The sequence below is a fragment of the Anopheles ziemanni genome, chromosome 3 (assembly GCF_943734765.1).
Source record: "Anopheles ziemanni chromosome 3, idAnoZiCoDA_A2_x.2, whole genome shotgun sequence".
NCBI lineage: Eukaryota > Metazoa > Arthropoda > Insecta > Diptera > Culicidae > Anopheles > Anopheles ziemanni.
This window is the reverse complement of record NC_080706.1, coordinates 96568540-96594786: the sequence shown is the minus strand read 5'-3', so window position 1 is coordinate 96594786 and position 26247 is coordinate 96568540. Positions and strand designations below refer to the sequence as shown.

General features: G+C 43.2%; 2 protein-coding genes across 2 annotated transcripts; both read left to right on the top strand.

Annotated features, from left to right (window-relative positions):
* Positions 1 to 9039: 9039 nt before the first annotated feature.
* On the top strand, positions 9040 to 13070 carry LOC131284243 (activated Cdc42 kinase Ack). Its single transcript, XM_058313097.1, has 5 exons — positions 9040 to 10166; positions 10238 to 10411; positions 10491 to 10660; positions 10731 to 12666; positions 12742 to 13070. The coding sequence occupies exons 1-5, from the start codon at positions 9040 to 9042 to the stop codon at positions 12833 to 12835; spliced, it is 3501 nt and encodes a 1166-aa protein (XP_058169080.1). The 3' UTR covers positions 12836 to 13070.
* Positions 13071 to 13682: 612 nt separating this feature from the next.
* On the top strand, positions 13683 to 15370 carry LOC131285216 (small ribosomal subunit protein uS2). Its single transcript, XM_058314075.1, has 3 exons — positions 13683 to 13749; positions 14144 to 14391; positions 14665 to 15370. The coding sequence occupies exons 2-3, from the start codon at positions 14173 to 14175 to the stop codon at positions 15310 to 15312; spliced, it is 867 nt and encodes a 288-aa protein (XP_058170058.1). The 5' UTR covers positions 13683 to 13749; positions 14144 to 14172; the 3' UTR covers positions 15313 to 15370.
* Positions 15371 to 26247: the final 10877 nt, after the last annotated feature.

The window sequence follows — 26247 nt, the reverse complement described above, 5'->3', positions numbered from 1 at the left end:
ACTTTCGGCGATAGGAGTGAACACACAGAAAACCTCGGAAAACTTATAACAAACAACGATGGAACCATCAACACCAAACACAACCGAACCGCCTAAAATTCAGCGTATCTTTAAACCAAAAGAGACCGTTTATGACATCCAAACAAGAGGGGAAAAAACTGTTCAACTTTTGAACGAACGGTTTTTCGAGTGACAGCTTCGCTGCATCGACCAAGGTTACGAGAAAAAGGGACTCCAGATGAAGCGAAGCGGAATAATAATGTTTTGCAGACCATTTTCCAGTTCTAGTTGGTAGATAAGGATTTAAAATAGGTTTTTAATGCTCATGTGATTTAGTTTTTATTTTCTACGTGTTGTATCGATGTTCTATTTGATTCTGAATCCGAGCGAAAATCGAGGCGAAAACTTTGTACTTTGACAGCACAACTGTCATGTTGTTCGCCAATTCTCTGCCCCTACAATATTCAGTTCCAAATGTGCGAAGCTGAGGTACGGATGCGTGTTCGACGAGTGTCGCGGTGCATTGGCTTTCGCAAAAGCTGAAGGTTACCAGTCACAACATTAACAAAAACCTCTGGCACACATTCGTTATCGTGTTGTATCAACAAAGGCAAGCTGGTTCGTTTATGGTTTTTGGTTTAATCCGGTTTGGTGTATTGCATTTTGATGCAGCAAGCTGTGGTCAGAAATAGCATCAACAAGATCATGTTTGTTTGACGACGCGCATAAGGGGAATGCAATTTAAAAGTACGTGTGATGGCGACTGTGAGGTTTAGTCGCAAATTACACGACTGATCGATCGTTCATACCTTGTTGGTGCCCGTATGTGATTTCGATAGATTTGTGACAAGATGAATAATCTTCAGCAGCTTTGTTTTAACTAGCGAACGACGGGGGATGTGGTGGAATTTCCCGTTTGCATTGCGGGATTTACCCAGATCTGGTTTTGGTACGTAAAGTTTTGCATTGGTTGAACCACCGGATGTCGCAATTGTAAGGTTTGACTAAACATTGTGATGTGATGTAAGATGCCGTTTCGAGACGCACAACAGAGAATGGCGTAGCAGTTTCCTAGTGTTTGTGGCCTAGTGTCTACCGTTGTGAACCTAGTGGTCTCGATTTGCACATCTAGTATTAGATCGTTAGTGAGCAACGATCAAGTGTTCCAAGTTGGAATAGGTTTCGATAGTGTTTTTTCTCTATTCAGTGTAGGAATGTCAATTATGAAAATTTCCAAGTGTTCAACCAAGTGAGCTGCATAAATTCCTTTTTCGGTAGTGTAATCGCCCTCCTTTTCGGCAAGTAGTAAATATGCTGCGAGCAAATAGCCGTTCCTTTCTTGCGACGTAATCGCTTGGTAGTCCCAGAATTTGGGTGAAAAGGCATTTCTTGGAATCGGCAGAAGCGCCGGCGAAGGAGAGAAAAGCAGCCGTCCTCAAACCGTCCAGACAAAATCGATCCTTTGCTCTCTTTTGGCTGTCCAAGAAATACGTCCGCCGCAAACACACACAAGCAGAAAATGACAAACCAGTAAGGACGAACAACTGGAAGGCGCCATCGAAAAAGGCCTTCCTCTCAAAGAAGGCGAAGAAAAAGAAAGTGAAACGTTAAAACTTGATTCTACGTTAGTTTGCCAAAACACATCAGGCAGGCAGCGCTGGAGGAAGCTGAGGGCGGCGTTTTGGAGTCTGTCGAAAAAAGTATTAAATTTACATCGAACGCCGGCGAATAATTTTCAGAACAGCTGCTCTGCCACCAGCACCTGAGAAAGGAGACTTTGTTAAGGTTTGTAGCATAAAATGTTGCCATTATTGTTTTCCCCTTTTTTCGCCTGCTTTCGGTCGCATGTTTATCGTTGCATGCTGCGTTTTCGTTTTTTTTTTTTTGAAAACCGAAGATCGTCGGTTGTCGCGGAGATGTTGTTGTTTCTTCTCTCAACCTCATGTCTCAAGCTTCAGTTTCAGTTTCCTTTTGCGAGCCCAAGGAGTTTCATGGGGTGTGCACTACCTTTCTACCTGGCAAGAAGAGAAGCTGGCCTTAGCACCTGCTCGAAATGCAAACTCAGCTTTGGTCGTCTCCGATTACCGTGGGTCGTGAATACATTTGAAAAAGATAGACTTGTATTCTGGTACGAAATGGTTCGCAATCGCTGTTTCAACAAATTATTGCAATGATTCTAAAGATGCTGAAGGTCATTTGTTGAAGGAAAATTCGTTCTAATCACAATAAAATACCTATACATTCTGAAGACGCGGTAGTTCCACATGATGAATAGATGTGGCTGCTGTTGCTGGAGTCATTGGTCTACGAAGGACACGGTGTCCTGTTTACCGTTAAGGCCGTTCAATCAACTTTTCCTTGACCGACTTCACTCCAGCTCATAGTGCTGTTGCCGTTGCTTTAAGGGCGCACCGGCTGTAGAAATGGTTTATTTTGGCTTATTCCTTCAAGCAGACATCGTTTCGTCTCGGCGATCGTATGAAAAGATAGCGGCCCTGTACCAAGCTAGTCTAACTTAGGGCGCTACACTGCCTTCATTTAAGAATTTTTCATATGATACATCCCTTAATGAAAGGAGCAACCCATTTTGGGTAAACGTTTGCCTTTTCATCAACTCCTGTTTCCGCCCTTCATGGTAAAGAGTTGGACCGAGAGGAAGCCACCTTCGTCATCGTGTTTGGTGACATGACGTGCAGCGCTCGTGACTCACATGGCCACTTGGCACGGTTCATACGGTGTACAGTAGCAGAATTGACTTTTTACACTTTAAGGAGCGTTGTTTTTTTTCCCCTTTGGTACACGTGTTGTTGACGCCCCTCAGAATACTTCTTTCGTGCACGGCCCGGTCTCGGTTGGGATTCGAACCAACGCTGTCAAGGTGGTACAGCCCCGGTAGTGAACCGATTTTCCAACCAGCGATAGGAACGACTCATTCGTACTACTATTTTAAATGCGAAATAGTAAAAAAAACATGGTTGTTACTATCAAACTGGATACGCTAGTTGGGAGCATAATCTACATTGGTGGTTACTGTTTATTTTTCATGCCCTCGTACGCAACGTTTCCTATTCCTTACTAACCATCCCATTTGGGTCAAGTGGAATGGAGTATTTGGTTTGGGGTTATTACTCCAAAGAGACGGGAAGGTTTACTTACATTTGAATACCATTGACAAGAATCTCCAGATGGTAGAACAAGTATGTGTTAATTTATTATTTAAGATGGGATCCCTATACGGGTCCACATGAAAAACAGAGCAACTCTTCCGCTCAATAGTGAATTGGATTGTTTGTCGTTGAGGGGACTTGGTTCATGAAACCATGATACTTCTTCAAGTAATCCTTCGGAGGGGGAGTAACTCATCTGGGTTTAAAAACTGGCATTTGGTCGAAGATGTGTTTCACCAGAAGACCTACAAAAACTTCAACACTTTCCTGTCGTTGGATATATCATGTCACATTTTCGCTTTGTGGTGGCGTTTCTGGTAGAGCGAGGCTCGAATAAGTCTGCAAAGCATTAGTTCGACTCGACCGGAAGAGATATAATTTCAATGATCTCCGTACTCTGCTCCCTGTATGTAATAACGGATAATCGCGTTCCGGTTGTCACCAGCTCTTTTTGGAAAGCTGAGTGTCCATTTGTGGCAACATCACATTTTGCTTTGGAGGTTTCCCCAGCAGCAGGCAATCAGAATTGACTCTTTAGTTGCTTTTTCTCTACCGTCGTTTGTGTTGTGCTTGGAAGTGAACGTGCCTTTTCCGGCAGTAAATACAACACACCGGGGAATAATGCACGACGGCGCGTAAAAGATAAATCATATCAAAAGTAAACAAACCATAGGTGTAACTTTTCGTATATTTGTAGACAACATTGATTGTGTTCTGCTAAATTTTTCAAAATGAACAGTTTAAGATTTAACTTTAGTTTAATAATGTCTTAGCTCTAACCCACTCATGACATTGAGGGCTATAAACTGAGGGTAGCAAAGTTTAACAACCTGCTAGAAAACCACTGTTTCACTGTTTTCATATTCAACATCATAAATAACCATTTCATCCATAAAAGCTTTCTATTTTTTTTGGCAAAAATACTGACAAAAGGTTGTTGGCGCGTTTTAGTTGTCATTCCCTACTACGAACAAGTGTAAAAAATAAACCAAAAACTGATTAAGATGCATTTCGCTTAACCGAAAGCTTTGCAAAAACAGTGCAAATGTAAAGCAAGCAAAACGATCAAAAAACGTTATCGATAGAAACAGCTGATGTAAAAGTTTCGTATTTTTTTTTTGGTTTTCTTTCGATTGGAATTGAATGATTCATGCTGACGTTGGTAATGCATTACATCGCAAAATGATCCTTTATTTTGCTCTGATCAGCATCAGCGTTTTTGTGTCTTGTAGTGGAGTATTTAGTGTTAACATGTTTGTTAAATGTGTGTTTAATGTGGGTATGGTGTGATTAGTAGTTGTTTTGTTCAACGGCCTCGAAACTATCGCTCCTAGTTTCCTCGTGCCACTATCCAAATGCAAGGGAGTGCTACAATACCGGAAAAACTTAACCTAGCCTGCTGCGTTGGTAAAAAAATGCACTCTTGAAACGCAGTCAAGAAACGCCTACTCGAATCAACTCGTTACAAATTTACACAATTCAAACCAGCCGTTCCGTTCTGAACAATAGTTTTCTATTTCTCAGATACACTACTTGAAATAGAAGCACATGGGATCCTCAAAAATAGGGAAATCTCCAAAGCAAACGTTACCGTATCATGAAAAAGCACACAACGTCAGAATTGATACAAGACCACATCTTCCATTTGCTCTCATTTTTCCTTTCTCACCGAGTTGCGTGTCCATTTCGTTCAGTTTTCATCTTAAATTTCCCCGAAAATGGCGTTTTATGTGATGCGCATGAGGAAAACTTATGGCTCCCCGAGGAAGACGGCGTCTCTGCATGGCGTTACGGAAAAGGAATGGTTGCGTGCACCGTTCCCCATCGATGTTTACTTTTTGGGTGTGAGAAATTGTGTTTTGCTTAACTCACCGGTGCCAGCCGGAGCGACCTAGGGTTTTGAGAAAACGACGGGAAGTTAAAGTTTACACAGAGCGAAGAGATAAAATGAAAACCGACGAAATGAAATTCCATTGCTGAATTTGGATACCGAGTTTGTGGGGTGAGGTTCCAAGGGACATTCAAAAACGCCTCTGGCTGCCAGTGGAATTAAAACAGAAATAGATTCCCCAAAATTGGACTCTGAGAAACGCGCTCTGCTATACCACCTGGGATCACCACTCGGCTGCACATTTCAACTTCATGTTGCAGCTGTGCATATATTACGTAAATGCATCACGCCAAGATAGTTTCCTTTTCTTCGTTTGCGTCCACATATCAATCGTCGGGGGTTTTTTTTTAATATCATCGCCAGAACCGACCATGATCGTGACGATGAATAGAACTTCACCTCGGGTGCGCATTGCAACGAATGCGACTTCCGATGCACCGACATCTCGGTGCAGCATCTTTGATCGTCGTCATCTTTCTTCAGACCATTTGGAGCTATACTCCATTCTCCAATCGAGTCTCATGTCGATGGCGCACATTATTGTCCCCATACGAACGACATCACGAACGACGCCGCAGTATGAGTAAGACGAGCCGTCCGTGTGGCTTGGCATAAACTTCGTCTGATGGGAACGGATTGCTACTACGCATATTTATGAGAACGGGCACCTGCAGCTACCTGTCATTACAGCATCGACAATGGAATGGCGCCTGCCGGAACGTACGGCATAGAGGCCGTCGATGGTTTGTGCACTGGTTGAAGGCAATGAGAAAAAGCATCCAGACGCCTTACTCTTCCATACCATTCCCTTATGTTTCCTTGCGTTGTAGTATTTTATTTTAATAACAGTGAAGCAAAGATACACCTGATACCGATCGTCGTGTCGTAAAGATCAGTGACATGATGTACTACCCATCCTTTCACTCTTTATTATTGTTACATCTTTCAAAATAGCCTAACGGTTAAATATGTATGTTTACTAGCCTTCTCGCGCAACTGTAGTCAGTGTAAGGTGGCAAAGTGTCTGAGACTCATTTTCCCACCGTAAAGATGCTCGTTTGCGTTGCTTGTACTTTTACTTGCAAATCCCCCATCCCGAAAGAGTTATAAAATTTCGGTATCTTTTTCCATCGTTCGTAAAACGCTGTCAAGTCATAGTTTTTATGATCATGGGAGTGCACTATTCAACCGGATGTGTCAGATGATCGATCGACCGGGAGGTGAGACGCCCACCCCCCGCTAATGGAATGCAACAGTGCATCTCCGGTGGCAGTTTAGAACGTAAGACCGTCAGCGCGTCCACGATGTGTCCAGTTGTGGTGCTGGAGGGTAAACGAGGCGTGTAATTATTTAAATGAGTCGTTTGCCGTTGAGGATGATTTGTTCGCTGCCCGACTATTGGGTTGTGGCTGGTGATGTGAATGGAGTGCAACAACGCTTTATCATTGCTATTTTTTAATTTGTTGCTCATTTAGTATTCTCTCGCGCGCTAACTAGCAGATCGCCAAAGGTGTTAGTAGTTTGCCGCTGTCGTTTCTTTTGCACTTAGTAAAAGGTGGGTGGAACCCTTATCCATTCACTTGATGTTCGTGGCGAACAACCAAAGGAAAGTGTTCAATTACTTTCAATTACGGTTCATCTAGGATCTGAGCATCATTCCCGCCTCGCTTCTGTATCGTGTGTGCATTCAACTTTACCGTTGCGCATGACTTAATTCGGAGCCGGTGCCCAACAACGCAACGTCAGGTTTTTGACGTTTCTGCTCAATTAGCTCGCGATCGCGGCTATCGGTGCACCAAAGACAAGTGTGTTTTGGATCTTCTTATCGTGTCGGCGTGTGTTGTGTGTAAAATGGAGGGATTGGAATGTACGCACAACAATCATCGAACGGGAGTAAGTCTTGTCGACAAGTTTCGCTACCTTTTCGCTGCGATGGGCATTGGAACGAGAGTTTTTTTTTTAAATAAATTTTACTTTCTTTTCTGCTTTCGCTCAGTGGTGCCAAGATTATTGATCGAATGCGGTTGGTTGTTTCTTATTTTCCATCTGAAGAAACTCCTCGAACTTAATATGATCCAGTATTGTGCCAGTATGAAGTGTACTCTTCCTAGCACTTATGCTACTTAAAACCGTACAAAATATTGTTTAGATAGAAAGCATGATCATGATGATGTTTACTAAATTTGAGATGAGATCGTGGGAAGCGAACCCTTTCTCGGCACATCGGTTGCAACGATCGTTTGGTACCAGACGACGTTATTATTTGCATGTTTTTTTGCGTAGGGTGAGAAATCCGTTCCAAAGGTTCGAATGATAGGCTATTGTATAACTAAAATCTTATATCTTAAGACAGTGTGCCTTAATCATAATTTAACGGGGTTTTCGATTGCCCATTCTGGTATCTCCTATGTAGTTGGTAACACATTTATGTACTTTTATAAAATGTGTATATTTATCAATTGCACATGAAGTGTTTATTGAATTTCCAATCATCTCCAATCTGCCGTAAGTTTATTAAACAATATGGTTTCATTTTTCGACTTTGTCCGCCTTACTTCCACCGACATAACGTGCCATTCGCTGAAACATATTTATATTTATAGTAGAGGTTTGTCGGGGGAATTGATGCATTGTAAATAAAATTGAACACGATCGGCTCATGGTTGACGCGCTTCGATGTCGCGATGACGCAACAACGTGATGGTGTAGCTACACAACCTTGCCACCAAATCGGACCATACCACGGATGCGTCGAGTCTGGTAAATTGATTTTCAAGCCGGAGAGCTGAACTTCGGTCGGAAGTTGCACGGTCGGCCGGTCGGTCGGTTGGTTTGGATTGAGATATTGCGATGGGTGTCGGTCGATCTTCCCAAACAATCTATCGATCGAGAGTTATCTAATTTGGTTTTTGCACACTGATTTCACAATGCAATTTCATTGGTTTTGTGCGTGGGTAACAGGTGGGGGAATTATTACTACTTTCCAAATTTTCAAGAGGATTATTTGCTCAACCGAAATTATATAGATTAACCAATATGAAGCAGAAGATTGAAAATTATAGTTTATCTGAATAATTATGAGTTTGACCATTGGTAATTGGCATTCCTGGTGAAATGTTACACAATAAATAATTTATGTAACGTATTGGAAATGTTGAGTTTAAAGTTATCAACTATGCAAAAAAGACGTGAAAAAGTTTGCTCGGTTTTGCTTACAAATTCCCTGAATTTATTACGCGATGTGTAAAACGATCTCAAAGTTTCTATGCCTTTTATGTACACGTTCTTGTGGTGGTAGCTGATCGTTTCATTCTTGGATTCTTATCTCGAAAATAAATCCACGACAAGAGGCGCTTATGTTCTCGCGCCAACCACATACGGCGGAACCACGAGCGACCGTTTCCAGCTTGTTGTTCTCCGTTTTTTCTTCATTTATAAATAAAGTACTAACCGAAACAAGTGACGGCATGAGCGTGTCTTTTTTTTCACTGCCCTCGTGTTTTCTCTGATAATAACATATTGTAGCGGACAAGTTTCTTCCAGCGCGCTAGAGGATAACGCTTTAATGACATTTTTTCGGAAGAGAGATTGGCACTGCTAAGTATTGTGGGGGTTTTCTTGCAGAACCGAAACCGATGGGGAAACCGAACAGTGTAAGCTTCAAGGTTTTCATGAGTTGTTTATGTATTATTTGATTGTTGCGAAAAGAACGCTTCTTCGCTGGTTTTGAGTATGGACATACTGTTCTTCCCATGTTGTTATTAGTAGCGGCAGCAGAACGGCATGTTGTTGTCCTCATGATCACCAAGAAGGTTACATGAACTAAGCCTATTTTACCGTCCATATAAACCAAGAAATCTTTCAAAAGCAGAAGAATTTATGTTTCCATTTTCGACTGATTGAGAGTGCTTGATATTTCTAAACAAGAAAAAACTAATAGAAGTTAATTTGGTTTTTTTCGTTTCACAGACTAAATGCAATATGTCAGACCCAGACACGGCCTGGTTGGAAGAATTACTGCAGGACGTCCAGCTGGAGCAGTTTCTGCCACGGATACGAGATGAGCTGCAGGTTACCCGGCTGGCCCACTTCGATTACGTGCACGTGGACGATCTGGAGAAGATTGGGCTGGGAAAGCCGGGCATTCGCCGTTTGCTGGAAGCGGTAAAGAAGCGTAAGGCACAGCAATGGCGCCGGAATATTCTTTCCAAGCTGATCGGGGGCGGGAAGCAGCAGCCGCAGAAAAAGACGGCACAATCCGCCGGAGGAGCCGGCGGTGGAGGTTCGAGTGAGGAACCTTCGGCGCTGGCCTTGACCTGCCTGATCCACGAAAAGGATGTGACACTCTCGGTGAAACTGGGCGACGGTTCGTTTGGAGTGGTACGGCGAGGCGAATGGCACGCACCGGGGAATCATATCGTGCCGGTCGCGGTGAAGGTGCTGAAGGCGGACACACTCGCCCAGCCGGGCGTTATCGAGGATTTCTTCAAGGAGGTGCAGGCGATGCACGCGATGAACCACCCGAACCTGATCCGGCTGCACGGCGTCGTTTTGTCGCAGCCAATGATGATGGTGACGGAGCTGGCCGTCAATGGGTCGCTGCTGGATCTGTTGCGCAAGCAGTGCAAACACACGCCGCTGCCGATGATCTGGAACTGGTCGGTGCAGATTGCGACCGGCATGGCCTATCTGGAGAGTAAGCGCTTCCTGCACCGTGACCTCGCGTGCCGCAACGTGCTGCTGGCGACCGGAAACAAGATCAAGATCGGTGACTTTGGGCTGATGCGTGCGCTGCCCCAGCAGGAGGACTGCTACGTGATGACGGAGCACAAGAAGGTTCCGTTTCCCTGGTGTGCACCCGAGTCCCTACGCTATCGCCAATTCAGTCACGCCTCGGACACGTGGATGTTCGCGGTGACGCTGTGGGAGATGTTCACCTTTGGCGAGGACCCCTGGGTCGGGTTGAACGGGTCGCAGATTTTGCGCAAGATCGATCGCGAGGGAGAACGACTGCATCATCCGGACGCGTGTCCGCCGGATGTTTACCAGCTCATGCTTCAGTGCTGGGACAAGACTCCTTCCGAGCGACCAACGTTTGCCGCCATTAAGTAGGTTACGATGCGGTTAATGTTCCTAGCCAATTCGTGTTTATAAATCTTCTGGGTTTTTTTTTCAACAGGGAGTTCTTGACCGGAGTTCCTCCACCAATCTACCGAGCGGTAACGAATTACAACACTGAAAACCGACTGGCGGTGCAACAAGGAGACACGATTGTGATCATCGATGATCGTACTGAGCTGCAATTCATTAAGGGACAGAATCAAAGATCGTTTGATATTGGAACGTTTCCCAGGTCAGTCCTTTGCACACAAAGACTTACTTTTTAAGTCTGAAGAAATTAACACCAACTTGTTCTTCTTCCACATTCACAGGAATGTCGCTGTCGATGCAAGAAAATCCGCTGGAACGGGTGGTTCAAATGCGGCCGCTATTAGTCGCCCTTTGCACGATTCATTTCGACACACTGGCCATGGATCTCCGTTCGGTGCGTCTTGGGGTAATCCTACCAGTCTGGAACTCGGTGGAGATGTGAAACTGAGAAGTATGCAAGAGATAAACCGAGAAAAACCGTGTTTTTTTTTCAATTGTATTGATTGTATGATTGCTTTTAGATAAAACAAAGGACATGATTAGTGCTGATCGGCGTGGCAAATGTGTCTCGGAGCAGTACGTAAAGGAGCGTAAAAGTAACGCGTCGAAGCAATTCTCCTACAACAAGCTGGTCAACGAAAACCACCAGAAAACACAACAGCACTCGAAAGATGCCAAAGTACGCCCTTTGCGACCACCACAACCGCAGTCGTCTACGACGACGGAGGGAATACTTATCGATCTGTCATCCCCGAATGACGACAGCACGTTTGGCGTTGTGGGTTCCGGCTCCCTAACGCCGGCCGGTAGTTTCGCTTCGATTCACCGACAGGTGGCAAGTATTCTCGACGAACCGATCGATATCCCGACTGAGGGGGAAGATCATTTCGTGCAGACGCACGAGCACCAATCCCACCAGCAGCTTCAAATGGTACCAGTTTCTTCCGCAAGCGTCCTCCGTCAGTCGACTTCGACCGTGAATGCTGGCAAGCTCGAACCACCACCCTATCAAATGCCCCCAAAGTATAGCAACACGTACGGTATTGTGCAAGAGAGTAGCTTATCTTACCTGAGCTCCCAACCCGAACCGGATCCATTCGCGCCGCAGCAGGAGTCGATCGTAGTGACATCCGACTATGAAAGTACACCATCCAGTTCGGTCAGTTCTCGAGAGCTTATGGCCAGCATCAAGCGGCAACAGACAATCGAACAACTTCCATCTTCCATCCAGTCTGTAGCACTACCTCCAGCGCCGTCCATTTACGGAAACTTGCGTGGTTCCGTGTCAAACATAAATGCAAACTACGGTCGCGTAGGCATGACGGATTTAGATGACCTGACATCCAGTATGCTGACTACACTGAATGGTGGTTCCGGAGGAAAAGATCACAGTCTCAACGAATCACTGGGGGCGAACGTTAGCAGTGGCGGTACGAATGGGATGATGTCACCATACAGTGGATCCGCTATGACGCTGAATATGGGAGGACCAAAAAAGTTGGATCAAAGCTTCCTCGCCGAACTGGAGAAGGATATTTACAAGAACGAACCGACACCGGGAAGCAGTATGAATAGCTCGGTGGCCTATGCTGCTCGCAACAGTGCAAAGGATGTGTCGCACTCCAAGTACGACACGACGGCCAACCTGGCGATGAGTCAAATCTACGCCAACCAAGCCAACTCGATTGCGCTGGCTGCGTCCTTACAGCAGCAGCTTACGCTTTCGCCAAAGAAACAAAATGTTCTGCAGCAGTCGGCAGCATTGCCCGGGGACACGAACGCTGTCGTGCAGCAGTTATGGATGGAACGCAACGCTTCGTACGCAAGTACGTCCAACGGTGGTGGTACTGGTGCAGATCAGCAACTCTACGGAAACTTGAATCAACAACAGCAACAAACGCATGTTTCACCGCAAAAGATGCACAATTTTGTTGCACTTTCGAACAGACCCACCTCAACGATGCTTCCAAATCCTGCCACGGCTGACACTAGGTCGATGCACTACGGCTCGACGGTCGATCTTTCCGGACCCAACATTTACAACTCGGTCTACAACGGAAGCATCGCGGGAGACGTGTATCAAACAGTAGGCGGTGATCTGTACGATGTGGTTGCTCCGACGCCCGCCTCAATGTACGAACGAGTCCCGACAACGCAACAAGTGTACAACAACGTGCTCGAAACCCAGCTCAATCCGGTAACACCGGCCATCTACGACGAGGTTTCGAACGACCTTGGCGACCTCCGACCAATCCGGCCGGCACCTTCTGCACCGCTTTCAGCGCAACAGATCCAACGACGCTTGGATCGATTGGCGCAGCAGGATCAACAGGTGGCGAATCTGATGCAGGAACTGGGCGATGAGGCCAACGAGGAGGAAGCACGCAATTCACTGGCGGCAGTTTGCTGGGATCATACGCTTGCTGTGCGTCATTTTAAAATCGAACGACTATGCCGGTAAGTCGGGGTTAGCTTTCAATGTACGCTGGCTTGACTGAGGCACTCGAGTAATATGCTTTCTTCTTTCCCCAGACTTGGACTTGCTAACCGTACACGCTGTGAAGAGGCTCTCCAGAAGACTGGATGGAGCATCCAGCTGGCTGCCTCGATACTGTTGGAGACTTAATGGCAATTTCTCATTTAACGAACGTGGGGAAACTCTACTCTATACTCTTGAAAGCAATCTCCTTCTCGTTAAGCTTATGTACATATGATTAGGTTAGTTTAGTTATCTACTTGCAAGTCTCAAATATTATCTTGAAAAGAGAAAGGATACGAAATAATCTGAATTAGATAGCTCCAACTATGGATTGCCAAGGAAAAAGCGATGTGATGTTCAAGTAATAGTTGAAGTTTTGTGTTAGCAGATGTTGTATGTTGTATGCAGTTCTGTTGCACAGCGTTTCATTTTACGAAAATGGAGCTATCTATAGCTGATGGAAGCTAATGCAAACAAAGAATTCTCGAATATCGAATCGAATATGCAACCTGCTCTCGTAAACAACTTAGTATTAGATAACAATTAGAATTTTTTTTTATAAAACAGAGTAGTAAATGTAGATAATTTCCTTACTGCAAAATGGTTCAGGTTTACTGAGGTTAACAACATTAAATTAGTTTTGATTATATAAATCCTATATTTTCGAAAGCTTCATATTTAATTTGTATCCTGTTTTTTATGCAGATCGTGAACTAAATCAGAAAAACTGAACTTATCGTCGTGAAAAACATAATATAACGAACTGTTACAAAACGTAGAATGAATGCTTTTTATTGTGGTGCCGAACTTCATTATACTAATAAAAGGCTGGTGCTTGGTGGTGTAATCCCGAAAAAGGTATGACGATTCTTTTTACAAAAACAATTTAGTGTTGGAAATATATATTTTTATAACCGAAATTTTGAAATATGTTTTCTGTATTGCTGAATAACGACTGACATTTGACAAACTGTCAAAGCGCTGAATAAAAACATGCGGCTTCGTGTGTCGCGAGCTGTCAACTCTTCCATTTCAATTTTAATCCCCGTGGCATTCACTACGTAAGTCTAAAATCCTTAAAATTTTACGAAAATATTGTATAGAAACATTGATTAAATGTTGATTAAACTATACAATAGCTCGCTGGGAAGTGTTTACATGCGTGGAGTGGTTGATTCCTCATGAAATCTTACCGTACGAAGTTGTGTTCAACCTAATGTGCCTCTAACTTAGTGTTGCTAAAACGTGCACGCTTGTAATTTCAATGTTAGGACGATAGTTAGTACGATTCTACTGAAAAACTACACTTTAATGTGTAGTGTATGTTCGATTGGATTAAAATGATGAACTGATGGAAAGATAGCTAACATAAATAACTATGGAAGATGATATTTCTCCCGTATGTGTAACATAACCTCACTAATTGATTCATGTCTTTTACTTTCCTCTCAACAGGTTAACCGTTGCTCCCAATTAACGGAACGATGTCGGGAAATCTAGATATTCTCTCCCTTAAGGAGGACGATGTCACCAAGATGTTGGCGGCCACCACGCACATCGGAAGCACCTCGGTGAACTTCCAGATGGAGCAGTACGTGTACAAGCGCCGTTCGGATGGTGTGCACATCATCAATCTCGGTCGCACGTACGAGAAGCTGCTGCTGGCTGCTCGTTGCATTGCCAGCATCGAACATCCGTATGATGTAAGTAAATGTCCTAGCTTCAGTTTTATCACCCTTTTATATCTGGACTAATCGCAGCTTCCGTATGATCGAGCTTTGTCTAGTGATCCGGTTAGCTTACCAACGTTCCAGTAGAGCAAACGAGTGGTTCCTTTCCACTGCCGAGTCGAAATTCAATATACATTTCCTACTCGGTGCACAAGATAGGAGCACATAGCTTCCCTTGTTTATGGATTAGAACTTCCTTGTTTATGGATTAGACAACTAACACTTAAATTCATTCCTATTTTGCAGGTTTTCGCGATCTCGTCGCGTCCGTACGGTCAGCGTGCCGTGCTGAAGTATGCCCACCACACCGAGGCAACCCCGATTGCCGGTCGTTTCACGCCCGGTGCCTTCACCAATCAGATCCAGACCGCTTTCCGCGAGCCGCGTCTGCTGATCGTCACCGATCCGCTGACCGACCACCAGCCCGTCACTGAGGCGTCGTACGTCAACATCCCGGTCATTGCGTTCTGCAACACCGACTCGCCGCTGAAGTTTGTCGACATTTGCATCCCGTGTAACACCAAGTCGACGCACTCGATCGGTCTGATGTGGTGGCTGCTGGCCCGTGAGGTGCTGCGTCTGCGCGGCAAGATTACCCACGACAAGTGGGAAGTCATGCCCGATCTGTTCTTCTTCCGTGATCCGGATGATGCGGAGAAGGAAGCGGCTGCCATTGAGGCGGCTGCTGCACCAGCCGCGAAGGACATGTTCCAGGACGAGCCGGCTGTGGTAGAGGATTCTAACACCTGGCCGGATGATACCGCCGTGAACGTTCCGATCGTGCCGGCCGCTGTCGCCACGTTGCCGGTCGGCCAGTCGGATGACTGGAACGAGGAAGATACTGCCGCGCCGGCGGTTGGTGCTGTCTCGTGGGGTGGTGCCGGTGGTTTCTAAGAAGGCATACTAGTGGTCGGTGAAAGGAATGGAATAAAAAGTCCAAACTTCATGTTCCATCCTCCTCTGAAACATGAAAAACAAGAAAAAAGCAAACGTTCTTTCTAAGGCCGACATCCGAAATCATTCCCTATTTTAGTATGGTGGTAAACATAAATGCAACAAGAAGCTGTATATATTGGTTAAAACGAGATGTCCGTTCAGTAGAAATGCACCTCTGAACACGCAACCTGACGTCAGTGGGTTCTAAAACTATCTGGTGCACCGTCACCTAAATAGCTTTGAAGAACTTAACCACAACGGAATGTATGAATTACAACAATTTTTATTGATTTAATTGAGGAGGACAAAAAATTCTAGCACCGTGCAATCATGGTTTTAAAATGTTAATTGAAAGACGTAAAAATACATAGTAAAATGCGTCATTCCACCCATGCGTAGCCAAGTGGCTTCTTTCCATTTTCAATGAGGAAGGCATTTCAGCAGCAGGCAACAGCAGGCTGTGGCTTCTCCGAAAGGCGTTGAACCCTGCAGCTTGGTTGTCGAATGTGGTGGCTCGCATTACGGTTGGGTTGTCTTTCGGTTGTTTTTACGTTCCATCCACTATCTGTTATTTGCCATTTCCGTAGCGGTATCTTCTTTTTAGTGTATCATCGTTCTTAAATGGAAGCCCGCGGGTTGCTAGATAGCCTAAAACAGTAACGATATCGTCCCCTTGTCGCAGTGTTTCGTTAAACGCACGCTCCGAACCAACGGTCCGGGTTAGTGGTGTTTCAATTGGTGCTGATCGCTTCCCCAGTAACGTCCGTAGTGTTCAAATCCGTGTAAACAGTGAATGGGACGAACCACATGTACATCCTCTAAGTGTTCAACTAAGTGCACAACAGTCGGATAATGTGATTAGGAAACTCACTTGGGTCCTTAACAATTCGACAGTGATTCCTAAGAGTGGTGTGGTAACATGCCGATCGCAGTAAGAAGTTTCACGGTGCGGCTGAATAGGACATTGCCGGCTTTCTGTCCGTTACCGGTTAGACGCAGTGCGCCATTGGCTCAACAGCAGAGAATCGGGGATTTAAATGCGACACAAGGTGACGAACGGACTTTGGATGAGTTTAACTCTCAAGACGTGTATTAAACATTGATTTTTGTTTCCATATCTAGGAGTGAATCAAATATCGGGTGAACAGGCGCAAAGTAAACGACATGAGAACGAAAACATCCGTATAAGAAACATCCTGAAAACTGTTGCGGAAATGTGGAAAAAGCGTCTAAAAAAATAATTGTAATAGTTCTCAACAACAGGTGAGTGCAAGAGATTATTTCCTTAAACTTCAAATTTGTAAATTACCTCGCTAACAGGTACCCCGTCTTTCTTGTTATACCAAATTTGATAGAAAAAAAAACGAACCAACCATCGTTCAAAACTAATTAACGCGTTATCGAGCATTACCAATTATCGTCCGTCGAAGCTTCCTCGTGGAAAGTTGTGCTTTTCGGTCGATAAACCTTTTCCTTTGGCATCCTTTCGCCGCCAAGACGCAAAGGGTTATTGATTTCGCGCTGCACAACACGTGACGGTCGCGTTGAGGTTCGCGGACAAGCCATTTCCTTCCTCTGTGCCGGTCGCAAATGAGGTGTTAAATGAGCGGCACGAGTGTTGATGCACAACCTTTTTTCGCTCTTCCTTTCCATGCAATATCTATATCGACTGTTGAAAAAATTGGCTTATTAGTGCCCTCGGGGGTAACCATGCAATCCCCGGATTTTCTGCTTCTAGGTTGTTTTTTGTATGGTGTACCGTGAGGGTACTTAAAAGAAAAGGATCATATTTTTCGTGGTAGACTTAAAATGAGTGCAACATTTTTTATTCTTCATATCCGCTTTATTGTTCTAAGACGGAAGGTTGATCTTGAATTGGCGCTCTTGATGTTTGACAAATATAGCCTGCGGAAAGCCTAAGTCATAGACAAAATCCATTCTCGCCTGCGATACTTTTTCATTAGCTCCATTTTGCTCTGAATAACATGATGATCTGCTTGAAGGTTAGAAAGAACCAAGCTCATTACATCGGAGGTCGTAAAAGCCGCTAACAATCGCGTTGATCCAATCAACTGAAGCTCGATTTGTGAATTTCAATCACCTGAAACGATTTGTTATTTGTTGCGTCCTTCCCAAAATTAGTTTTAGATGAGAATTCTTACGCTCAAAGGTATCCTCGCAGTTCAAAAGATGATGGCGGTTGTTAAATTTAGCCTGTGCCTGATATTATCCAATTTTATCCATTAAAACTACGGGAAGGTCATGAATCACTGCGGTGCAATCCATGCATGAATAAATCCGTAATAAAATAATTTTGCTATATGAATTTAAAACGTTTCGCACAATAGACAATTCCTCAATTGCACGCTTTTTTGCAATTGCCTTCCGCTTTTGCTGCGATGTGGAATTGCTTATCCGCCAAGATACAGCTGAACTTGCGGCCGAGCAGGTTTGCCGGCCGAGTTAAATATTCATCATTCGGCACATTTCAATTGAAAATATCGACACATTGACGTGAGTTTTGGCCAACGTTGTGTGGCGTGCGGGGCAGGATGGGTGGATTTTATTACTCAAAAAATGGATCATAAATCACGAAGATTAAAAAAACCCGAAAACAGAAGACATCTGTGAGCGGTGAAGGTCTTCAGAGCGTGGTTGTATCGTTACGGGTTTGGGGGGGCTCCATCTGATTCGGGGGTTTCCCCCATTTGACACTAGTGACCCCAAATTTTCTCAAGATGGAAAAGAAATTCACACACTGAAATACATCACCTTCAATAAGTCTCACTGTTCGAACGGATCGATATATTGTGCGTGTTACGCACTAATTGTGCCGATGTTTTATTTTACCTTTTTGAGCTAGTTTTGGTAGACTATCGTTGCGTTGGGATTGGTGGTCGAGGGCGCCGAAAGATTTATTCTGAATTTTATATTATTCTACATCAACGTGGAGGATCTACAAAGCTTTTAAAATATAAACTCATTCGAATTGCAAATGCTTCGATAACGATATTTTGAAAACAAAAATCACTATGTGACGCATGCGATCCGATAATGGTGGTTTTAAGTGTCTGAATAAAAACAAAACATATTCATCAGCAATGCGGACGGATTTTTGTGATATTTTCAATTAGGCTTTAGGCTCGAACACATATAGGGAAACGAAAAACATCCTCAATATGTGGAGCTTTCAAATAAGTTCCATTCCTGTTCATGCTCCACTAACTTAATGACAAACCAATGTAGTGTAAACGGAACGTGAGATTACATTCGATCAAAAGACTTCAACGGCCGATAAAGCGACGAACCCTGGTGGGACTCAGTGAAGCAAGTTTTGGCGTTTCCCGTTCAGCAGGGGGGACGTAAAAGTACACGAATTAACGAATCTTCGTAATGAAAAATTGTATGAACTCGTCAAAACCCACCCATTGGCAGCCATAATGAGCCGTCGTTCCACGTCGTTTGCTAGGCCGGTGTAAGGAATATTAATCGATTATCTAACGTTCGTGCGACTCTCGGCCACATCACCACGTGGGCATCGGTAATGGCTCGACGCAAGGACGCACAAGGGTATGTTACCGATGGTGGGTTTTGACGTGCCTGAGCTCCTCTCGGGCCTCTTTAATGAGATATTGAAATTCGATAGCACAAATGACTGCATGCAGGATTAAAGGATTACGCAACCCGTTGAGATGATGCCGGCTATCCGTTTGATAGTGTCTATGAAGAGGATTTCCTAAAACCAGCAACTCACAAGCAACAGTAAAATTGTTTTGCATCGCGTGTGGTGATGTAGGCATTCGCTTCCTTACATCAAAGGTCGGGGGTTGGTTTTGACGTTGGCGTTTCCTATGCTGATAGCTTTTTAATGAGATCTTTCTCCTTCCCTTATAATGGCGCTGATGAACCTCCTCGAAGCCAAGGCCCAGCCGCATCTGGTCACATGGTTTAGGATGTGCGGAACTACCACTTTAGGTCGATAGCTCTTTCTTTCTTTCTATCTGTTGTTTTCGTTGGTTGGCAGTCGGAGTCGTTTAAAACCCCCCACACGGTGGAAAACTTTTTAGACGAACATTCGCCAGCTTCATTTTCTACGCCAATGCACCCCGAAAGAAGTGTGCGCTGTGATGGAAAATGCGCCAACCGTGTCAAAGTGTGGAAGCTGGGTAGGGCACCCGCGATTTATGCGTAAGTTGTTGTTGATTTCCTCTTGAGGTGTGCCATCATTGCGTAGCCGGATGGACGGTCGTTGTTTTTTTGACCTCCTTCAAGTTACATGCAGGGCTGGTGAGGTCACACGAACATAAGCTTGATAACCTTCGGAAGGTCTTTTCTTTTCCGAATGAAAATGCCAAGTGCCAATACACACGAATGCATCGCTTGATACATCTTTCCTTCGCCATTTGAGATTCACGGATCGGTGAGCATGAGTACCAGGAAAATGTTAATACACATACCCCAGTAGCATAAGTTTGTTGACGTTCGTTCACGAAGAAAGCTTTTTTCCAAAGCAAGCATAAGAAATCATCGTAGATGTTTCTTGCTTTCCAACTGACGAGTCGCTGTCCATATTCATCATTCGCTTGTTTTTTGGATAATAAAAACTTCAAATTAAAGCACGTTAAATGCTACGTAGACGAGGATGTGCAGTAAGTTTTATTTGAGGTTTCGTTTGAAAAACAAAAAGCCGATTGTAACGGATTTATAAAGAAACGGGAGTTAGCGGAATAAAAATTCATTTTATTTGAGGAACTCTTAAAGTAGATGGCTTTAGTGATGCGCATTCTTTAACTCGCTGTGCATTGTATATTTGACGAAATGTATACGTTAGGAATGGCAAGCAGCCCAGTGAGAACTCGCCATTGCGTTTACTGTTGCTTCGTCCCTGAAGAAACTCTTACTTCCATGGCTTATTTTTATCCTGCCAAACATTTGAATAGCTCTTATGTTCGTTTTCGCAGTTACGAAGAATTATTACTGAACCACTGCACTAAACAAAAAACCCGTGACGATCAGTAAGCTCCGTGTGAGCAGCGTTGAAACACTTTGGTGGAAAAATTGGCCATATTATGCTTTTGAGCTTTATTTTACTATTATATTTGTTTTTTTAAGATTGTTTAAGTTGATAAGAATTGGTTTTTCAGTGAATGTTTCAAACATGATTTCGTGGTTAGTTCAAATGAAGAATGAAACCCATTTACACTTCAATATCTTTCAGTGTTACAGAACCTCTGAAAGTAACCGATCCATAGCAAGTTAAAATCAGAAACAATTATATCCAATTTCATGCCATAACTTATGTTTATCTAAATCGGAGATCGTTGGAGTTGAGTTTGCGCGATTTGTTTTGATTCCCGCCATTCGCCGTTTTCGATCCTGCGATCGGTTTAGCGATATCGAGCGAGAAGAAAGCATGCAGTGCTTGCAAGAAAGAAAGTTCCTTTCGGAAAGCCGCGTCTTAACACTAGAATACATTGCTTTGGAAACTTGCCCGAATGCTTTTTAGGGGTCATTTTGACCCCTATTTTGAAAACGCTATAACTTAACTATTTTTGAAATTTTTTCAAATCCGTAAACTGTTACGGTTTAGTATATTTATTGACTATCTTTTGGCGTTTTTAATTTTTTGATGTACCACTTCATCATTCCGCTAGCTCGGTGTATAGCAAAAAAGATCGATATGAGTCGAAATTTAATCTTTTTCAACTTTTATTCTTTCAAAATGTATCATGTAACTTCGGAAAAAAAGAGTGCACTATGATTTTGATATATTAGGCCACCTTTGAAAAATAATTTCATATTTTTAAATTATCAAATAACGCCACAAATTGATCTTAAAGATGTGGATTTTAACATTTTCCATAGGTAGTTTCCGTTCTGCGCTTTGTTCCGTTATTCCGTACGCGAGCGTTTCGAAGCGTTATGCGCGATGCGTTACTATGGGAATTGGCGTTATTTTTAATCTTTGAGGCCAATTTATGGAGTCATTTGTAATGGCAAAAATATGACTTTATTTTTGAAATGTTGCTCAACATACTAACTTTCTAGCGCACACTTTTTTTCTAGATTTAAATCAAAGATTTTGAATGAATAAATGGTGAAAAAAACGCAATTTCGACCGTTTTTGCTATACACCGAGCTAGCGGAATTATGAAGAAATGTATCGAAAAACCAAAAACGTCAAAAGATAGTCAACAAATATACTAAAAAGTAACAGTTTACGGATTTTGAAAATTTTCAAAAATAGTGAAGTTATAGCGTTTTAAAAGTAGGGGTCAAAATGACCCCTAAAAAGCATTCTAGGTATAGTCAAGTTGGTTCTCGGAACTGGTCGAACAGAAAAATCTGAAATTTTTGTTTTAGATATAGCTTTGGATTTTAAGAAAAGCCTTATTTTTTCTTGTAAAAATATTCAGTCGTTTTCGAGATATTAAAATCGAAAACTGCGTTGGGGTCAAAATGACCCCAATTTGGATTCTAGTGTTAAGAAAGGGCTGGCAAAGGGGGGTATTCATCTTTTTCGTTCATCTTCGAGGTGCGCAACTTTTTCTTCTCGCGTGCTCCCAGAAGAATGAAAGTTCACGCGAATGGTGGTGCACGCGAAGTCGTACGCGACGACGATCAACCCGGCGGTTCATTCGCGTGTTTGTTCACTCGCGGTGAACCGCGTGCTCGAATCCGCGAGTGGATCGAGAGATCAGTTAGCTGGAAACCACTCCAACGAGCGGGTGTGGGCCGACGAGTGTCTCTTAGGCGACGAAGACGAAGACGACGACAATCTGGTGTTGGCCTTTGCGAGCCTAAGCTGTCCGGTCTGTTTGTCGTTAGATTCGGACACGTGCAGAGTGTTGCTGGCTGAGGAGGAACGCGAACCAACGGAGAAAGAAACCGCTTTTCCTCAGACGTACGTTAATGGTGATGCGTTTTGTGGAGGAGCTTCACGTTTCGGGAACATGTCACGGTTAATTTTGTGTGTGAATTGTGGTGGACCCTTGGGGAATTAGAGGATAGATACTGAGCGGAAGTGCAGTGAAGCGAAACATGGCTTGCTTTTCTGTTAAATTTTCAAATATTCCCTAAGTTCCTGAATAAGTGTAATGCAGACCCTTCATATACAATTCAGTTTTTCTATAAAAACTAACATGAGTTCAACACTTTGAAAGTGGGGTTTTCATTTAATGTACTCGCTGTTTGAATAGCTGATCTTTTTTTATTTTATTGTTAGCTGAAGGCACAATTTTTCTGCCTCTCGAATCCCATGTCGCGATGTAATATAGCGTGAAGTTTGTGCTTTTATTAACTTTTTTTTTTTTGGTGTGTGTGAAGAGGTTTATTGTTGTCTGAGTTCAGGCTGGAGACGGAGAAAAAAAAACATTAAAGAAATAATAATAATAATAATAATAACGGCCCCGGAGCCGGCGAACCGAAGTTCAGCCGTGCAGTTGATTGAACACCACGAGCAAGTAACCATTTTCGCGCAAGTGATGATTTCGAGACCCGATGCGAAGAAAATGGCATATGTGCCCGCACCGAGCTCCGGGCGGCTCTCTTTCTCCGTTCCCCCCAAACGCCCGTCGATGTCGATGACCAACCAGCATACACTGGGCCCAAAGTTAATCCGGACACTCAAAAAATGAGCATGCGTCCGACTTTGTGGTCGATTTTAGAGTACTTAGAATTGATAACAATGATTTTTGTTCATTGCATCTTCTTGGTGTACTTTCCTACGAAGTACGTGCAAAAAGAACGGTAAAAAAATCGTACCCAAGCGGCGCAATAAACAATAGAGTGCAAAAAGTCAGAATTTTGATGGCCAAACGCAAAGTCGGACAGTTATATTTCATCGTAGTTTTGTTAGCTAAAGTGGTGTGTAAGTTAGTTTCGACTCTTGATATTTGTTATTATCGATGCATACGAGTCTTGGGCATCGTTAGAGGCACTCGGATGATTCGATTTATTATATCATTGAAGTTTTTATTGAAATATGCGTCACACTACTTGGTTGGAACGAAACATCATCATTTATTCATCATAACGATGGAAAAAGTTTTTAAAAACATATGAAATTAGACTTACATTAGCAAACTAACAATTTCAGACATCATTAAAAAGTACAAAACTTCAAAAAGTATCGTAAAATCACCAAAGAACTGCTCTTTGCAGTACACAATTCAGGAGAGGGAAGGTAGAATGATTCGAAAAACCATTTGATGTAAACCATTTACTATTGTCCGTCTACTAATTCTCACCTACTACCCCTAATATTATGTAATTTTTCAACTCCTTTAGCCTACATGCACTTTCATATTATTAAGGAACGTTCAACAACTCGGACAGTTTTGGTTAAACCCTTTCCCTCGAACGCACCATATGTTTCGCCATCCATCTGAGAAAAAATTGGGAATTTTTGTGTCAACTGTTAACAGGACTTGCACAAAATATCATGATTGTTTAACTTTAACTATCTTTTCAACGTAGATTTATATAATTTGTTCCTAAAATCATTATCTTTATCGACATCAGTTCTAGCAACAGAATCGTAGTTTTCAATTTTTCTCCGATATTAATGATTTCTTTCCCGGGGTTCTGGCATGCAGCCCTTTCCAGTGTAAATAGTTCCTAATAGTTAAAGCACTTAACAAACACTTTTAGTAAAGTTTCTTTTAGATCTACGACTGTAGTAAAAGGGTTGAATCGATTGGTTTTTCCTCCCCTTTCCCGAATTGTGTGCTGCAAAGAGCAGTTCTTTGGTGATTTTACGATACTTTTTGAAGTTTTATACTTTTAAATGTTGTCTGAAATTGTTAGTTTGCTAATGTAAGCCTAATTTCATATGTTTTTAAAAACTTTTTCCATCGTTATGATGAATAAATGATGATGTTTCGTTCCAACCAAGTAGTGTGACGCATATTTCAGTAAAAACTTCAATGATATAATAAATCGAATCATCCGAGTGCTTCTAACGATGCCCAAGACTCGTATGCATCGATAATAACAAATATCAAGAGTCGAAACTAACTTACACACCACTTTAGCTAACAAAACTACGATGAAATATAACTGTCCGACTTTGCGTTTGGCCATCAAAATTCTGACTTTTTGCACTCTATTGTTTATTGCGCCGCTTGGGTACGATTTTTTTACCGTTCTTTTTGCACGTACTTCGTAGGAAAGTACACCAAGAAGATGCAATGAACAAAAATCATTGTTATCAATTCTAAGTACTCTAAAATCGACCACAAAGTCGGACGCATGCTCATTTTTTGAGTGTCCGGATTAACTTTGGGCCCAGTGTATATTCCACAGCCCATTCCAAGCCCGATTCGAAAAAAAGAAAGAAAAAATAACCCGCCTTGCGCCCGTTACCGATTTTGGGGGTTCGTCGTCTTGAATGGGGGGTTGTTTTTTTTTTTTATTTTCCAGCGGGCGAACAGACGAGACTTTTCTTTCGAGTCCGAGAGCATCATCGGCGCGCGCTTTTTACTCTTTGTGGCGCTGTTCGTCGTGCGCCATTTTCCCGACCTACGGGCGCCGCTTTTTTGTGATTCGCCCGGTTTTCCACGGGGTTGGGTTGCGTATATTGTTGCGTTCACGCACCTCGATCGATTTTCCATCTTCTTGTTGTTGCCCGTGTCCGTGCGTGTGTGTGTGTGTGATTGTGTATGTGATCTTATTTATCAACCTCCGCAGTGAATGTATCCCGCCTTCAACGGTTGCGGTCGCTTCGTTACGCTATTGAAAGAATACTAAAAATGATAATTTGCCACGACCGCCAAACATTTGTGGTGGCCAAAGAAGCCACAAACCCGACCAAAAATGCTAACTGAATTTGTGATAGGAAAACGGTAGCCCCGTAAAGCAGTTCGAAAATCGAATGTGTGCACCTAAAAAGTGAATGGGTATCGGTTTTGGGGTGGAGAAGAATTAATTATTTCTGATTTCGTATTTCAGGTGGTTGTTTTCACGGAAAACTTAAAAACGAATACAAGTGTGTGGTGCTACCTTATAGAAGAAGATAAACGTAATCGGTAGCGGTACACCGTCAAGAATGTAAAGTGTGTGTGTGAGTGTTTTATTGCGAAGACCGTTTGGAAGAATCGTCAGACCAGAAATCATTGGACACGGACTCCATAGAAGGTATTTTCAATTTTCCACCCCCTCTCCCAAATCAAGCTCAAACACAAAATGGGAGACCGAGGTTGAAATAATGTTTTTACGCTTCATATAGCCGGAACTGGTCGCAACCGAAATCCCATAAAATATACGACCATTGACGTATCAAATTTCCCTAATGGAACCGGCTCGTAATTCTATCGCGGATTGTAGCGGTCGAAGCGGTCGTCCTCGGTTTAACGATGGCGCAACCTTAGGTGGTACTAGTTTTCTCGACCATTAGGCAACAAGTAGGAGGAATTTTATGCCTCGGGAGCAAGACAACAAGCTCAAGGAATTCTACCACATACCAAGCGCATGTAGGGAAAACAATTTTGGTTACGGTTGCAATCAGATAATGTTGCTGATAGTGGACTTATGAGGTCTCTCGGTGGTGGAACAATGGTCTTCAAGGGTACGAAGGTGAACTGGAAATTCATCTCAACTGGTTTCAGTTGACGGAAATGAAATCGTCAACAATTGATTTAAATTTAGGGCCGCCGGATTTCACTTTCGGGCGCGTCGAGAAATTGTTCCAAATTTTACACGTTTCACGTTTCCAGTTTGAAACACCAGAACTAATTTATCTCTTTCGAAACCCGTGAACGGGCCACCGACTTCCTCTATGGGCTTAAAAATATTAGACCTTTTTATTCGGGCTCTCCCAGCCAATCAACCTATGGAACAACATGTTTGTTGTTGGCGACGTTGACCAGATTTTCCTTTTTGGACAATTTTCCT

Bases quoted from the DNA above. Each gene is read 5' to 3' on its own strand.
- LOC131284243 (XM_058313097.1), top strand. From the start codon at position 9,040: ATGTCAGACCCAGACACGGCCTGGTTGGAAGAATTACTGCAGGACGTC. The intron at 10,167-10,237 runs GTAGGTTACGAT...TTTTTTCAACAG, and splicing joins CCAACGTTTGCCGCCATTAA to GGAGTTCTTGACCGGAGTTC. The intron at 12,667-12,741 runs GTAAGTCGGGGT...TTCTTTCCCCAG, and splicing joins AAAATCGAACGACTATGCCG to ACTTGGACTTGCTAACCGTA.
- LOC131285216 (XM_058314075.1), top strand. From the start codon at position 14,173: ATGTCGGGAAATCTAGATATTCTCTCCCTTAAGGAGGACGATGTCACC. The intron at 14,392-14,664 runs GTAAGTAAATGT...CCTATTTTGCAG, and splicing joins GCATCGAACATCCGTATGAT to GTTTTCGCGATCTCGTCGCG.